The sequence below is a fragment of the Adiantum capillus-veneris genome, chromosome 2, assembly GCF_014529385.1.
Source record: "Adiantum capillus-veneris isolate H3 chromosome 2, ASM1452938v2, whole genome shotgun sequence".
Lineage (NCBI taxonomy): Eukaryota > Viridiplantae > Streptophyta > Polypodiopsida > Polypodiales > Pteridaceae > Adiantum > Adiantum capillus-veneris.
Window position 1 is genome coordinate 38,814,337 of NC_140932.1, and position 14,420 is coordinate 38,828,756.

Below are 14,420 nucleotides of genomic sequence, written 5' to 3' on the forward strand. Positions count from 1 at the left end.
ATCATCATCATTCAAAATTCATGATTCTTATCTCGAATCGTGGTCAGGTTCATTCTGGAGCTGTCGTTGCTCCCGATTGCATTCATATGCAAATTCGCCATGATCTCATTCTCGATTTCACGTGTCTTCCCTTCACAAATAAGCAGACCTTCCAAACACATGAATTTTATAAATCAAATTCATCTTCGGAGATTCCTATTTTGTCACGATTGTGACTATGTTGTCGTATTACATCTACTCCTAGTTGCAGATACGCAAAGTGCTTGCTAAGGAGAACCCCTACGCTTGGATGGTCACGACCCTTCGCTCAAGAGACGTGCCTCCACCAAAAGCCACGCTCCTTCAACAACTGGTCACACCCCTTCACTCTACGGTTGCGACTCTTTGTCCAATGGTTGCAACTATTCGCCAAAAGGATGTCTTTACGTCGAAAGTCGCTTCTCTTCACCATGAGACGTGTCTTTTCATTTGTGCCTCTTCGTCTCCTATATAAGGAGCCTATTGTGAAGCATTCATTCAATCAATCAAATACACATTCAGTCTCTTGAGTCCCAATGTAATCTTAAGTATGAAGTTTTAAGTCTTAATTATAGGATTAGCACCACTAATCCTCATAATGGTATCAGAGCGAACTTTTTTCCCGAGACTCGAAGGTTGTGAGCCTCTCACCCTCGCTGCCACACTCTATCCCATTCCCGGAGTTGTGTGGAAGCAAAAGAACGGTGGTACTTACATCCAACCAAGCATGAGGTAACGTGTTTTTTTTTTCCAATTATATAAATAAAAAGAACAGCGACACAACTATGTGTGGGCGTACCAGTGAGGCGGGTGACACTTAATGAAGGGGATGTGCCTCTTCGAGTTCAATCTTGCATCCCTTCACGTGAAAGGGTACCATGCAGGCAGCCAACCCTTTCTTCTGCACTCGCACCGGCAAGGCGTTCATCTCTCCCAAGCGTTCTCTCTCCCAAGCGCTCTCTCTTCTAAGTGGTAGCAGTTTTATATAACACTGGCTGAAATTTTTGCGCTGGAAACTTTGTACGTTGGAGTGTTTTTTTTTAAAACGCTGATGGTAGCCCACTTACATATAAATTATTAAAGTGCCTACAAACCTTGGCCCGCCTTCCCCCAAATTAACCCCAAATTTAAAGCCAATGTGAACAACTTTTAACCCCCATGTGATAGTACCCCTTCAATTAAACTTATTACAAAAGTGCCAAAAAAAGCCAGCGATGCACTATTTTATTTGAAGGTTCTCCTCCGGCTCCTCCTCCCAGTGATGACTTGGTGTGCACACTCTGTGCGCATTATCCTTTGTTGACGAGAGCAGTTGTATAGCTTGTCAGAAAAATAAAATAAAAAATTTCTACACAAAATCTTGCCTGACAATTTCACTCCACATGTAATGATTGTGATTCCGGATTCTCCTACTCAAAGCCGGACGTTATAATTATTCCCGATTCCCCAAACTCCAGAGTGCAAACTTATTCCATAATGACTTTTTGCTCTCCGTAGCACTCGACCCAGAACCTAATCTAGACCCAGAACCTGCACATGTTCGTTATTCCCTTTGAGGCGTAACCATGAACCAAACGGACCCGATCCAACTGATGAGGTAGACAATCGCGAACTTCAGTTACTTTATAAAATTTTTAATGCTGCACAAAAAGAGAAGCTTGATGTTAAACTGTCGGAACTGTATAAAGGTCGCTGCGACAAGCGCGTATTGGATCAATGGCTGTTCAAAATGGAGGTTTACTTACAAAGTCATGTGTGGCTTCTTCAATGGTTCAACTTCGTCTATAGTCATGCGTCCACCTCTTCAAGAATCTCCGAGGATGAAAATTCCTGAAACCACTTCCAACACAAAAACATGAACACACCCATTCCATGTAAGGTGACGGGACAAATTCTAGTCTTCTTTAAAGACTGTGCATGCAATGTAGATGAACACATAGATGGAGTGCCAAACCGTTCATCAAACACACGCAAACAATGGAATCGAAACTTGTCTTTCTGATCTAAATTTATCAACTGTGGCAAATCACAATGGAAATGCCGATGCTTGATGCTCAATCCTTCTTGTGCTCTTTCGGAGATTGTGTCATGCCAAGGAAGAGAGATGGAATGTGAATTCCTTGAATGCAAACATTTCATCTTTTCATGAATAATCCGTATACATTCGTGCTCATTCATGAGTGAATCGTGTTCATCGTACAATATGGCATGCATGTGAAAAGGGATCACACAAGGACAGTGACTAAAATACATGAAACCATCACGAATTAGACACTCGAACAATGCGTACTGACTAATCATTCGAACACAAGATACTTCCTTTGGGGGTTCTTTCAACCTCGACTTGAGAGCCAAGATTAGTTCTTCGTGATTGATCGAATTTAGAAAAAGCATCAACTAAACTATCATCCTTGTGAACAATCACATCTGGATCATGCAAATCATCATGCTTATCATTATCCTGCAATTCATCATGCTCGTGAATAATCATATCTTGATCATATGATTCATCATGCTTGTGAATAATCACATCTTGATCTTGCAATTCCTGTGTGTCATGCTTTGAGGAAGAAAAGACTGAGAGAGTCTCCTTCTCTTGATTCTTTTCAATCTTCACCTGCACATTAGAAATGAGAGATGAAGAATGAACAACTTGCTCCCCACAAATGACAAGGGAAAAGTCACTTTTAGCATTGAAAGTGAATGTATTAGCTGCCCAATCAATGAGAGGGTTATGCTCAGGAAACCATCGAATGCCTAAAAGCATATCACATCCTGAAAGAGGAGATACTACAAATTTCCTACGGAAGGACAATTGTTAAACACTGAACAAAACATCAACGCACTCTTGCGTGATGAGAGTCTCCATACGGGGGGCGAAGCCCGACACCTCGAAAGGAGATGTCTTGCTAACCTCCAAGCAGACTCTTTCGATAAGAGTCACTAATCACATCATGCATATTACCTGGGTCAAACAATATGACAAAACGCTAACCCTTTACATGACCATAACACTTAATGAGAGACTCATCAATGGGATGATCATGAGAAACTTGGGTCACACTCGTGTTCTCATTTATTGCATTGACAGAGGATGTGGGTTTTGTGGGTTCTTTAGATTCATTAGAGTCGAGCTTAGGACATGTTCTTTTTATGTGACCCTTGGTGTGACAATGATAACATCGACCTTCATTAGAATAAATGCTTTGTTCTTCCGACGTGATGTATCCTCCTAACATTCCTTTTTCTGCCTTTTCATCTGGAGTGAGCTTAGGTTTAGCAATTGTGTTAGCTTTACCCTTAGGTTTATTTGGAGAGTTATTTTTTGAGAGCACAGAGGACGATTGGTTAGAAGAGTTACCGTTCTTACCGTTCTGAGGGTTTTGAGAAGTTTGAGTGGTACTTGGAGAAGTCTTGGTTTTCTTAGGCTTTCCCTTGTTGTGCTTCTTCTCTTGGGAGAGAGCAATTGCTACCGCCTTGTTGAGATCCGCGGGGTCGAAGACTTCTACATCAAACTTGATATATTCGTCCAACCCAAAAAGGAAAGCCTCTTTGCGCTCATCATCCGATTTGCGTAATTGGGTGCCGAGCTGCAAAACATGGTTAGAAAAGGATATGATTGGCATACCATTCTGCTTGAGGTTGCGTCAATCTTCTTTCAACTGTGCTAGGTACTGTGGTGGCATAAACCGCGCCTTAAGCTTGTCTTGGAAGTCGGCCCAATTGAAAGAAAGGGGCACGTCTTCCTCGGCTTCCTCTAGGTGCGCGGTCAACTGTGCCTCTTGCCATGCGTGGTACCAATTAATGGCATCACCGGCAAGGTACATAGCTGCCGTCAAAACCTTGCTATCTTCTGTCTTCTTAGTTGTTACAAAGTAAGCATTAAATTGATGCAACCAAGAATGAATAATGGTAGCATCCATCTTACCGTCATACTTACTGAATGTCAGCTTCTTTGTGACGGGGTTGTTGGAGTCCAAATCTCTACTTGTGCTACTTGATGAACTACCAACTTCTTTGACCGGCTCGGACTTCAAGGTGAGTACCTGTCGAACAAACTCTTGCATGCGTTAGTCTCTCTGCGCCTCACGCTCTGACTCCAAGGCCACTCGTCTCTCTTCGGCCGCCTCCTTTCTTTCTTCGGCCGCCAAGCGTGTTTGCTCACGCTCACGCTCAATAGCTGCCTTTCTTTCTGCTTTTCTTTCTTTTCGTTCCTCGGCCGCCAAGCGCGCTTGTTCACGCTCGCGATCCAAGGATGCCCGTCTTTCTTGGCGCTCCCAATCCATGGATTCCTGTCTTTCTTGGCGCTCATGCTCCAAGGTAACGCGTTGTACTTCTTGGTGTAACATCATGTCCATCATCGACTTGACCAAAGCCTCCATAGGATTTGGTGCAATCCTTGGCGTAGATTGGGAAGGGGGAGGGTCAGAAAAACCTCCTGGTGGGGAAAATTCTTCTTTGCTAGTGCCATGCTCATCACCTCCATGCGAAGTATCCATTCATAATCTCTTCGTTATGGGCTCGGCTCACACGGTAAGGTGGCCGGTTCGGTGGTGTGCTTCTAGGTATCAGATCAATGGTATGATCCTCAGGCCCTCTAAAAGCAATCGGCATGAGTGTGGAGAAAAATCTTGGCGTTCTTTGTTCAGGTCAAAACATATTTGACCTTCAACCATCATTCAATTCTCTCCCAAAAAGTGAGTAAAGAAACTGAAGTTCATCAAGTACAGTCTCTAAGCCCTTCATTTGTCAAAGTCGCTTTCTTGGCCCGGTAGTCAACCACGGCGTTGTTGTTGTGGTACCAAGGGATTTCAAGTAGAACGTCACAATCTTCCAAGGCAAATACGTCAAACTCCTCATGCCCTAAAGACCCTTGTCATTGCAAACGAAGTTTGCCAATGCTCGGTGTAATGGCAACATCCCTTCTGGGTGCCACTTGAACTACCTCTGCCTGTGGCCTCAGCCTGTCGGGCGTAATTCCAAATCGACCCGCCAATTCAAGAAGTTGGCCTTCGCTCCCTCAAAAGAGCTTCCTGATCTTTCCCTTTGCCCTAAAAGCGGCAAAGTTTGTACTTTCATTCCTTTTCGAGTGCCACGCAATGTGGTACCAATTCTGCTTGTTATCTGCCTTTTTTGCCACGTTACTCAGCTGCTCTCGAACTCTCAGGCCTTTCGTTGTCCTTGTCATTCTGTCCTTTCTGTGCCTTTTTAGGGCACTTCGCAGAGATGTGTCCAGTTTCCCTGCATCCAAAGCACTTTCCCTCCCTGATGAAGCGAGCTCTCTTGAGGAGTAAGCTTGGGTCGTGCATCTTTCTTTTCTGAGTTGCTCGTTCTCTTTGTACTTTCATTTGTCGAAGTCTGTTGAGCTCTTTGTATCATGATCTCATCGGTGGGGTAAGTCAGACTGCCAGAATGGATGGCAAAACCCCGTTTCGCATAACTCATCAACTCCTGAATAGAAGCTGACTTCTGTTCCAAGCAGTGATCCGGATCTCTGTAGGTAGACCCAAGGTAAACCGCTCAATTTGTTCCTTGAACGAGATCGTCTTGAATGAAGAGGCGGGTAGAAAAGAGCTCCAGAATATCTCGCAATAAGCGTCCACTGTATCTTTCTTGGTCATCCGAAGATGGTTCCAAGTAGTTCGAATATCACGTTCATACTCTCGAGTCAATTAAGAAGAAATAAAAAGCCTCTTGAATTTCAACCATTTAACTGGTGCAGTCTTGCTTAATAGAAGCGTAGACCACCAAGTTCGAGCATTCCCCTTAAAGTAAGAGGCAGCTCTTCGAATCTTAGAGTGCTCTGAGTAACGTCCTCCCGCGAAAGCGATATCAAACTACTGTACAAAAGACATCCTTCGAAGCATCTCTATATCTCGAAAACGTGTCAAATTTAATTGACTATCCATCTTCCTTAAAACTCTTGGACTTTCTTGCTTTTGTCTTTGAGAAAGTCATACTGGTTGGCTTTGTAAAAATTCTTCTTCTTTGCATAAAAGTTGCTTTCATCAGAGTCTGAATTGTCTGTAGACGAGTCCTCTGTAGAATTGTCACTCATGGGGCGAGATTTAGACTTCTTTGTCTTTTTCTTGCCCTTTCCGAAGCGTTGCTTCTTTCTTCTCTTTTTGCCTTTTCGGTCTTCTTCGCTCGAGTCAGATGAGCTAGAAGAACTGTCAGAAGAAGAAGAAGAAGAACTAGGTACTCCTTCAAATCGAACACGCTTCTTCTGTTTCTTTTCTTTTTCATGAGTCGTCTGACGACCCAAATAGCCCGGGAAGTCAATGCCTTTCTTCTTTTTTTTGTCGTGCTTTTTAGCTTTGTTCTGTGCGTCAAAAAGCTGAGCAATTCGTGCATCAACCACCTCTTCTAATTCCTTCTCTGTATATTTCTTGTGAGCAGAAGGTTTCTTGAGGACGGGTTTTGGGGGTGGTGTTGTGGTTTTCTGTCACTGCGCATGCACTTCCTGGAAAGAACTCTCGCTCATCTATTTTGCAAACTTTGGGTCCTTCGCAAAATTGAGCATCATCTTTAATGCATTGCTAATCAATTGACGACGCTCCATCTCTCAACGCTCTGCTTGAGTAGGCCGAGGCGGGCCATACTCCTTGCCGGAATCTTCATTGTGATCCCTTCCCGCATCTCCGGATGCAGAGGGAGTCGACTGATCTTTGCCTGAAGCCATAGGTGCCGCGGGGAAAAAAATTGGGATCGGATTTCCCGTAGAAGAGAAATAGGCCGTGCTCAACAGACTTGGACACTCCAAGTCAAGAATCTACCGCGGCAGCACCAAATAACCACTTCAAAACAGTTCACAATACTGGCTCGACGGAGTTCCGTGCCTAAAGATATTGGCCCCAAAGACTGGCGCCCCTTTCGGTATTGCTGTAAAGGACGACGCTGGACCATATATGAAGAAGATAATAATGATGACCCAAGCGCTCCTACTCATATGTCCAACCATAAAGAGCCACCAACGGCTCATAAATGTCAGCCATCGAAGTCTATCTCCAAACTGAGTGGTGGTGGTGACCTGGCCACGATGTCCACTAGACCACCGTCCGTATCCGTGCCACGTGTCACTGCCAGCCCAGAGAGTCTGTCCACTGTGAACGAGACCTGACCAACTATACTAACTGTGTGTCCTGTGAAAGTGACATTGTAGCCCTGCTACATTGGGCTTAACTGTCTTCTTGACGGAAAGCAAATGAGCGTGCTTAATAAATCTATTGACAATGACTGTTCAAATGTCATCATGCCCACTCAAAGTCTCAGGAAATAAAAAATGAAATCCATTGCTATACTCTCTTATGGTTGGCTAGGGACCGATAAAGGTTGCAAAAGACCTGGTGCCTTATGCCTGCATATCAAACAAACTCGTCCACATCATTTTTGATCATTAGCCCGAAGAAAAACCGCTGCACACTTGTCACTGGTGGTTTCTATGCCACGATGTCCTGAAAAAGGTGGACAATGACACTCTGTCAAAACCTTATTTCTCAACGCAAATCGCCGATGCATGAATCTCACTTCAACAATGTCACCAAGAATGCATTTGCAACAGTCCTATGTCACCAAAAATGCATTTGCAACAGTCGTAGATCTGTAAATGATCTCTAGAACAATTGCAACATGAATATTCAACAATATAATAACTCGATGAGAGTTGCCCGACTTGAGCAATTTCTGCAAAATTTTAGCAAATTTTGCAAATCCCTAAATCTTCCGGGTTCGAATGGGTACAAATGTCAATGAGATTGACTGAGCCAAGTGAAAATTCACTTGTACATGAAAAGCCCCAAAATCTGTGAAGCTTTTATGCACAAAATCTACAAATTTTGACGCAAATTCTGTTGTTGTGGAAGAACAATGCTGAGGCTGAAATTTCCCGCATGAATTGAGGTTTGACTCGAGCTGCGTGAGAGGGCTTGGGCTGATTTGGTCCGAAGAGCACTTGCTTGGGTGGCATTTGCTTTTTTGCTGGCTCCTCTGTGTGTGGAAGCGTGTGAACCTGAAAAAAGAAAGAGAGAGAGAGAGAGAGAGAGAGAGAGAGAGAGAGAGAGAGAGAGAGAGAGAGAGAGAGAGAGAGAGCTTTATTTACGTCTTCTAAAGGCCGAAGTCGGCGTATGAGACAAATCAATGTACATCTAGTGGTAGTCCGGGTGTCGGGAAAAGAAAATACTGAAAATAAAATGCTGAAATGAAAGCTAATCTAGAACCGGGATGTACAGTGTGGTGGTATGGGTATATATGGCTCTGGCTCCGCAGATACTGACCATATGAATATATGGCTGTGGATGTAGCTCTGTCACAGCAGAAAATGACTACCTCGTGCTGAGTGAAAGTAAAAGTGTGAGGGCATACCCGTATCAGAGCTGGCTAGTAGTGTGTAATGGGTGAGAGAGAGAGAGAGAGAGAGAGAGAGAGAGAGAGAGAGAGAGAGAGAGAGAGAGAGAGAGAGAAAGAAAGAAAGAAAGAAAGATTTTTAACGTCTATGTCAGGCCGAAATCGGCCTATGAGACAAATCAAGTGTACATGGTGTGTATGTCATCCGTCTATCGGAAAGACAAATGAAACAAAACTGATACAAAACTGAACTGAATGTAGGTAGTGGAGTATCTGAGGAGGGATGGAGTTCTATCTCTAAGGGTGTATGCATGTCTATATGCTCAAGGTAGTACAATCATGAGAGTGCATCAAGCTATCTAGCTCCATCCTGTACTAATGGGGGGATGTAAGATGTGGTACATGGGCGGGTCTGGTGCCAAGGCTACCCGGATGAAGGCTGTCGGGTCGGCCCTCATCTGAGCCACTCGCTCCTCAGTGGCACGGCGCTCCCGGGCTCGGATCTCCTCGATCTGTCGGTGGTGGGAGCTCGCGCCCCTGTAGCCTGTGACTCGTGGTCGTCGTCTAGCTCGGTTCACCTCCGCCTGTGGGAGTGTCACTCCCCTCTGAGTGTCTGGTGAGGGAGGGGCGGAAATCCTCTGAAAGAAGTCTGTGAGCTGCGACTGTCTCCCCTCTGTCTGTGTAGCTGTGTGTGGCTGTAGTAGTGTGTCCCGATGGCTCTGTATCTCTAGTAAGAAACGTCCGAGCTGTCTCTGATCTCGAGATTCCATGATCTCTCGGAGAGTGGGCTGTCCTCTGAATAAGGCCTCATACCTGCCTCTGATCTTAGTGTATGCTCTGCATCTACATACAAAGTGCTCCTCACTCTCCACCTCCTCTGTGTAGGCTCTGCAGATTCGCTCCTCCCTGGGAACACCAGTATGTCTCCCGATCTCAATCTCTAACCTGTGTGAAGCCACTCTCAGCTGACCAATTGCCACCCGTGAGCTATGTGGCATATATGTGTCCATGTAGCGTGGTCTCTGTATGAACCCCCCAGACAATATGGTGAGAAACTAGTCTCTGTAATCTGACATCCTCGTCCCCAAGCCAGGTGCCTCCCAGACTCTCCTAGTGTATAGCTGCCACAGATCCTGTCTCAATACCAAGTTCCTCTCACTGCGAGAGAGGTGAACATATGGTGAATGGGGGTCGTACTGGAATGGTGGTAGGCTCTCCATGTCAAGACCGTGTCCCTCAAACCATGCTCTGACCTGTGAGTACCATGCTCTCTCATGCCCATTCTTTGATAGCTGTATAGCTGCCTCAAATGCTCTACGGGTAAGTCTGTCAGGAGGTAGCTCTCTCATCCTCTGGATGAAGCAAACTGTCTGGAATAGTGCCTCTACAACCATAGGTGGTGTGGCGAGCTCGGCTCTAATAATGTCATGTGGCACTGTCTTCTTGCTGCGGAGCAAGCGTGAGATCATACATACCTGTGGTCTCTCAAGCTGTGTCCACTGGTCAGCTGTCAATCCTGGTGCCCATACCGCCGCCGAGTACATCAAGGCCGGGGTGACTAAGGTGTCGAAAAGCCACCCCTTCGTGCGGGGCTCCTGAGAGAGAGAGAGAGAGAGAGAGAGAGAGAGAGAGAGAGAGAGAGAGAGAGAGAGAGTGTTGGTGTACTTATTCGAAGTACACTAAAAAGACTAAAGTGTATATTATGTAAGGTTTGTAAAGTACATGGGGTGTGTTCACACCCAGAGTCAGTGGTGTTGGTTAGTGATGTGAATTTATACATAATGAGGAGAGGGCCTTTACAACCAATTGAGGGTGCTTCTTTGCTTGATCATGAGTTCATTTTCTGAATTGTACCTCTTGGATCCCAATTATGTCATATTCAGTCTAAATCTCTCCAGATCTATGATGAAACTCTTAGTTTTGTTCTCTCTTGTTTGCTGTGGAAGTTAGAGAGACTAAAGTAGATCGAATGTCCTCTTTCAGGCTTTTTGGCTTCTCTTATGCTTGTGCAACATTTATTAATGTTCGCGCTATGAGCGAGCCAAAGGCAATCTGCTAGTGGATAGAGGGTCCAGGTTTGCTTTTGATCTATTTGCACATCTCGAGGCTAAAGTAACCTTGGATTGACAAGATCTATGGCCTGTGATGCACTTCAGGACCTAAAATCATAAAGAGACAGTGATCCCTTCCCCTTCGTGCAAAGGGTTTATGACTTGGGGGCATTGACTTCAAGGAAGCTTGTCGGTGGTTACCCTCTTTGTAGCCTCCTTCAGAGGGCTATACGGTGTTTTCTTTGTGGTTCTCGAGATCTCTTAGGATTGTCTCTATGATGTCAGGTTTTTTCCTTCTCTCTCATCATCCCCCCCCCCGCTCCGCCCACCACCAACACACTATTGTTGTAAATCTGTTTACAAGTGGGAAACCTCAAAATGAGGAACACCCACCAGAAAGATCAGATACAAAGCTCTAAAAGCAAACATAGAAGAGTTGTAAGATATCCAAGGATTATCTCCCCAACTTCAAAGGCGAAATGTAAGGATTGCCTAAGCGAAATCTTGAGCGAAGTAAAAGGATCCGCCTCCTCCTGATGGAACATGCGGAAATTGCGTTGGTGCCACAAAGGCCGCAGTGACCAAAATTTGATCCATGTGAAGAAGATCGCAAATTGTTGAAGGGAGGTTGGGAAGATGGCAAACCTAGAAACGTTTGTGGAGGGAAATCGGAGGCGGTGAAGCGGCAATCCCAAAGCAGATGTTTGGCAGTCTCATCATCGGCAAAACATTTGACACAACGAGAAGAGCGGATGCGATGCGGTGCAAGGAGAGTTCCAATAGGGAGAACTCCCAACAAATAATGCCAAAGAAATAGACGCTCCTTAAGAGGCAAGTGGCACTTTCAAATTGCAGTAAAAGCCTTTGTCCACCATAGATCAGATTCATGCAAAGACCAAAGCCCATTACAATGATCAGCCAGCAAAAAATCATACAAAAGAGAAACATAAATGTTGCGGGCAGAAATGGCATCAAGAGGAGTGTCATGTAAAGTCCAATCTGGCATACGCATCCACTGGCTAGTGGCGGAATGGGGAGGAAAACAGCCATCATATACTCAAGCGCACTCCAAATTTGACGATAATGCATGCCAAACCCATAGCGTGTAGCTACATGAGAAAAAGAAAGCATATTGCCAGCTGAATCCGCCACATCATCCACTGTGCGTATGCCTCGGCAAGAAAGAAAGTATGCTTGGCGAGGCGAGCGGTTAGCAAGAGGAAGAGAGAATGCCCTACTCCAGTGAATGCTTTCCAAGCGCAAGGAATTCCCATCCGTTTGTTGTCTGCCATGTCAAGAAAGATGATCCGTAACGGTTTTCCAAGCAGAGAGCAATCTAGAGGTGACCTAGCAAACAGGAATCTGACCGACCATCTTGCCAAACACTATCTCCCAGAGGGAAGTCTGCCAGTGACCAAAAGTAGAGGTGGTAGCATTCTCACAGAGTGTAGCAATCATAGTTGTCCATGGCTGAGACTGTTGTGCAAGAGTAGGCAATAACATGGCCTTCCTCGCTAAAGCATGGCGGCAAAGGTACAAAATATTCATCCCCCCAAAACGCTTCGGAGTGCAAAGTTTCTCCATTGATAACAAACGGAGGCCTTTCTTGTGAGAACTATTGCGCCGCAAATGAGATACAATATCAGACATAAGCCAGGAGAGGCGAGAAAGAGGGCAATGCAACAACGGCAAGTAAAATTGAACATATGCCATCATGATGCTTTGGACAATGTGGAGTCGAACATGTAACGGCCATGTAGACAGTTTCTAGTAATGCAATTTGACATTGAGGCGTTGCATGACCCAATCCACCTGTTGAGTATTGGCTACCTACCAGCCAATAGGATACCCCAAGTGTCTGACAATCACATGCGGATCAAGATTTTCGTTGGGCCACAAAAGAGGATGCCAATCACATGCACTAAGGAGCATGAGTTTAGATTTCCGGAAATTAACCTTAAGGCCTGTTGCTAGACCAAATGTATCCATAATCTCTCGCACATCATCCTGGTTGTTGCGGGGCATGAACAACGTGTCATCAACATAAGCGTACCCAATAAAGTCATTCCAGAGGGTCCCATTGCCCAACTACCAACACACACGCACATGCGTGCATGCAAGCATGCACACAAACAATATCTCGTTTCCCTCTTTCCCAAAATGATTACATCTTGCGCTCTCACATAACTTGTGATGGTTAGGGGACAAGTTTCTCAATAGTTGCATTGAAGCATTGCTTTGCTGTATGGTAATATTAGCAGTAGTTGTGCATGCATAGTGTGCCAATAAGAGTGAACGTCAACATTGCTGTCATGGGAATGCAGGTCTCTGGATGCATTCATGCTTCAGTGCATTTAAATTAAACTGATTGTTGTCTTGTTTCATAGCTAATCATCTGCTTATTTGTATTTTAAACCAGAGCAGGCCCAAAGAATTCCACCAACCAAAGTCGAGGGTGCTTGTGCGCCTTCTATTCACAGTGGCAGTGTGTTTATTGTCAATATTGTCAGTGTTGATATTCTTGTTCACAGAGGAGTCCACATTCAAGACAGTGAGATATTGGGGTGCGGACTATGCTTTGGAGCACTTCACTCCTTTTCTTACTAACAAAGATGCAAGAGTGGACCCCACCTACAAGTCACAAACTGCTTCTACACTATGCCCTTGCTCCAACACAGCCTTCACCTGGACCTCCTATGTAGACTTCTTCACCATCTACTACAATCCTCCTCAGGTCTTGCATACTCTTTTCTTAATTCCTGTTTCAAACATTATTTTCAGCCAGTTGTAAAAAGGACTCGAGTAATGTTAAGTGCACAATAGATCATTTTTATCATGGCCATTGCTGAAAGAAGAGCCATGCCTTTTTTGTTGTTTAGCCCAAAACTGTAAAAAATTCGCTAATCACCTAGGCTTGCTAATTGTGATTCTCTTACGACGATGGATAGCTCTAAGGAGCATGCACAGTGCCAACCTAACCACCTAGGCTTGCTAATTGTGATTCTCTTACGACGATGGATAGCTCTAAGGAGCATGCACAGTGCCAACCTAACCACAAGCTCTTCTCGTGCTATAATAGGCTTGCTAATTGTGATTCTCTTACGACGATGGATAGCTCTAAGGAGCATGCACAGTGCCAACCTAACCACAAGCTCTTCTTGTGCTATAATATTCTGTGTTTCCGTTGATGTTTTAGGCCTAGAACATCGGTTCTTTGTCTACAACACCATTGCATGTTAATATGGTTTGCTACTCAGAGACATACTGGTACTGGTGCTACCTAGTTTCTTGTCAAGCCTCTTAGCACACACAGAACAGCTTCCCTCCCCATGAATTTGTCATTCAGGGATGAGAAAGCATCTATGACACACTCGACTGTCCGATTCTTAGTTGGCTGCGTAATCATCTTATCCTACATTCTTATTCAAAATTGCCTTGGTGAATATTATTCATGGTTTGTGAAGTACAGAACTTAAGATTATTAATGAAGGTGACAGTCTCGGTGACAAAGCTTTCATGGCATGTTCAGCCATGTTGGCTGCCTAATCATGTGATCCATGGTTTGTGAACTAAGCTTCCTTACAGTAATAGTGAAGCTGAAAGTGCTTATTTCTGCTTGAGGTAGTGCATTATTGATGAGTTCTCCATGTTTTTGCAGTTTTACATAAGTAGATTGGTCGATCATCCTTCTTCTAATGCTGGAACTTAGCAAAACACACCAATAACTAATTGCTTTTATGTGCTGTAGCAGGACCCGATCAGAACTGCCATGGTGACAAATGGTTCTGACTTTTGTAGCAATGATGTAAAGAAATTTCCCCTGAACTCGTCACTGATTTCCAGAGCTGGTTGCCCTAACTTACTCAGCTCTGCAGTAAATAAAGCTGATACAAGAACCATTTTAAGCTCCAATTCACTGATGGACCCTGTTTTGCTCAATGCAACGGTCCAAAGGTATGTGCGAGGTAAGTATGTGCAACATGCTACTTATCCTTTTGTTTTGCTGAA

General features: G+C 44.6%; 1 protein-coding gene across 2 annotated transcripts in view; it reads left to right on the forward strand.

Annotated features, from left to right (window-relative positions):
- Positions 1 to 14,420, forward strand: part of LOC147462650 (uncharacterized) — a 33,966-nt gene that overhangs the window by 18,322 nt on the left and 1,224 nt on the right. Inside the window, exons 2-3 of one of the 2 annotated variants that reach the window (XM_086484786.1) lie at positions 12,837 to 13,146; positions 14,164 to 14,366. In XM_086484786.1, the coding sequence (XP_086340912.1) occupies positions 12,837 to 13,146; positions 14,164 to 14,366 (513 nt within the window). Of the gene's footprint in view, positions 1 to 12,836; positions 13,147 to 14,163; positions 14,378 to 14,420 lie in introns of both variants that reach the window. The other variant, XM_086484778.1, reaches the window with a different exon arrangement.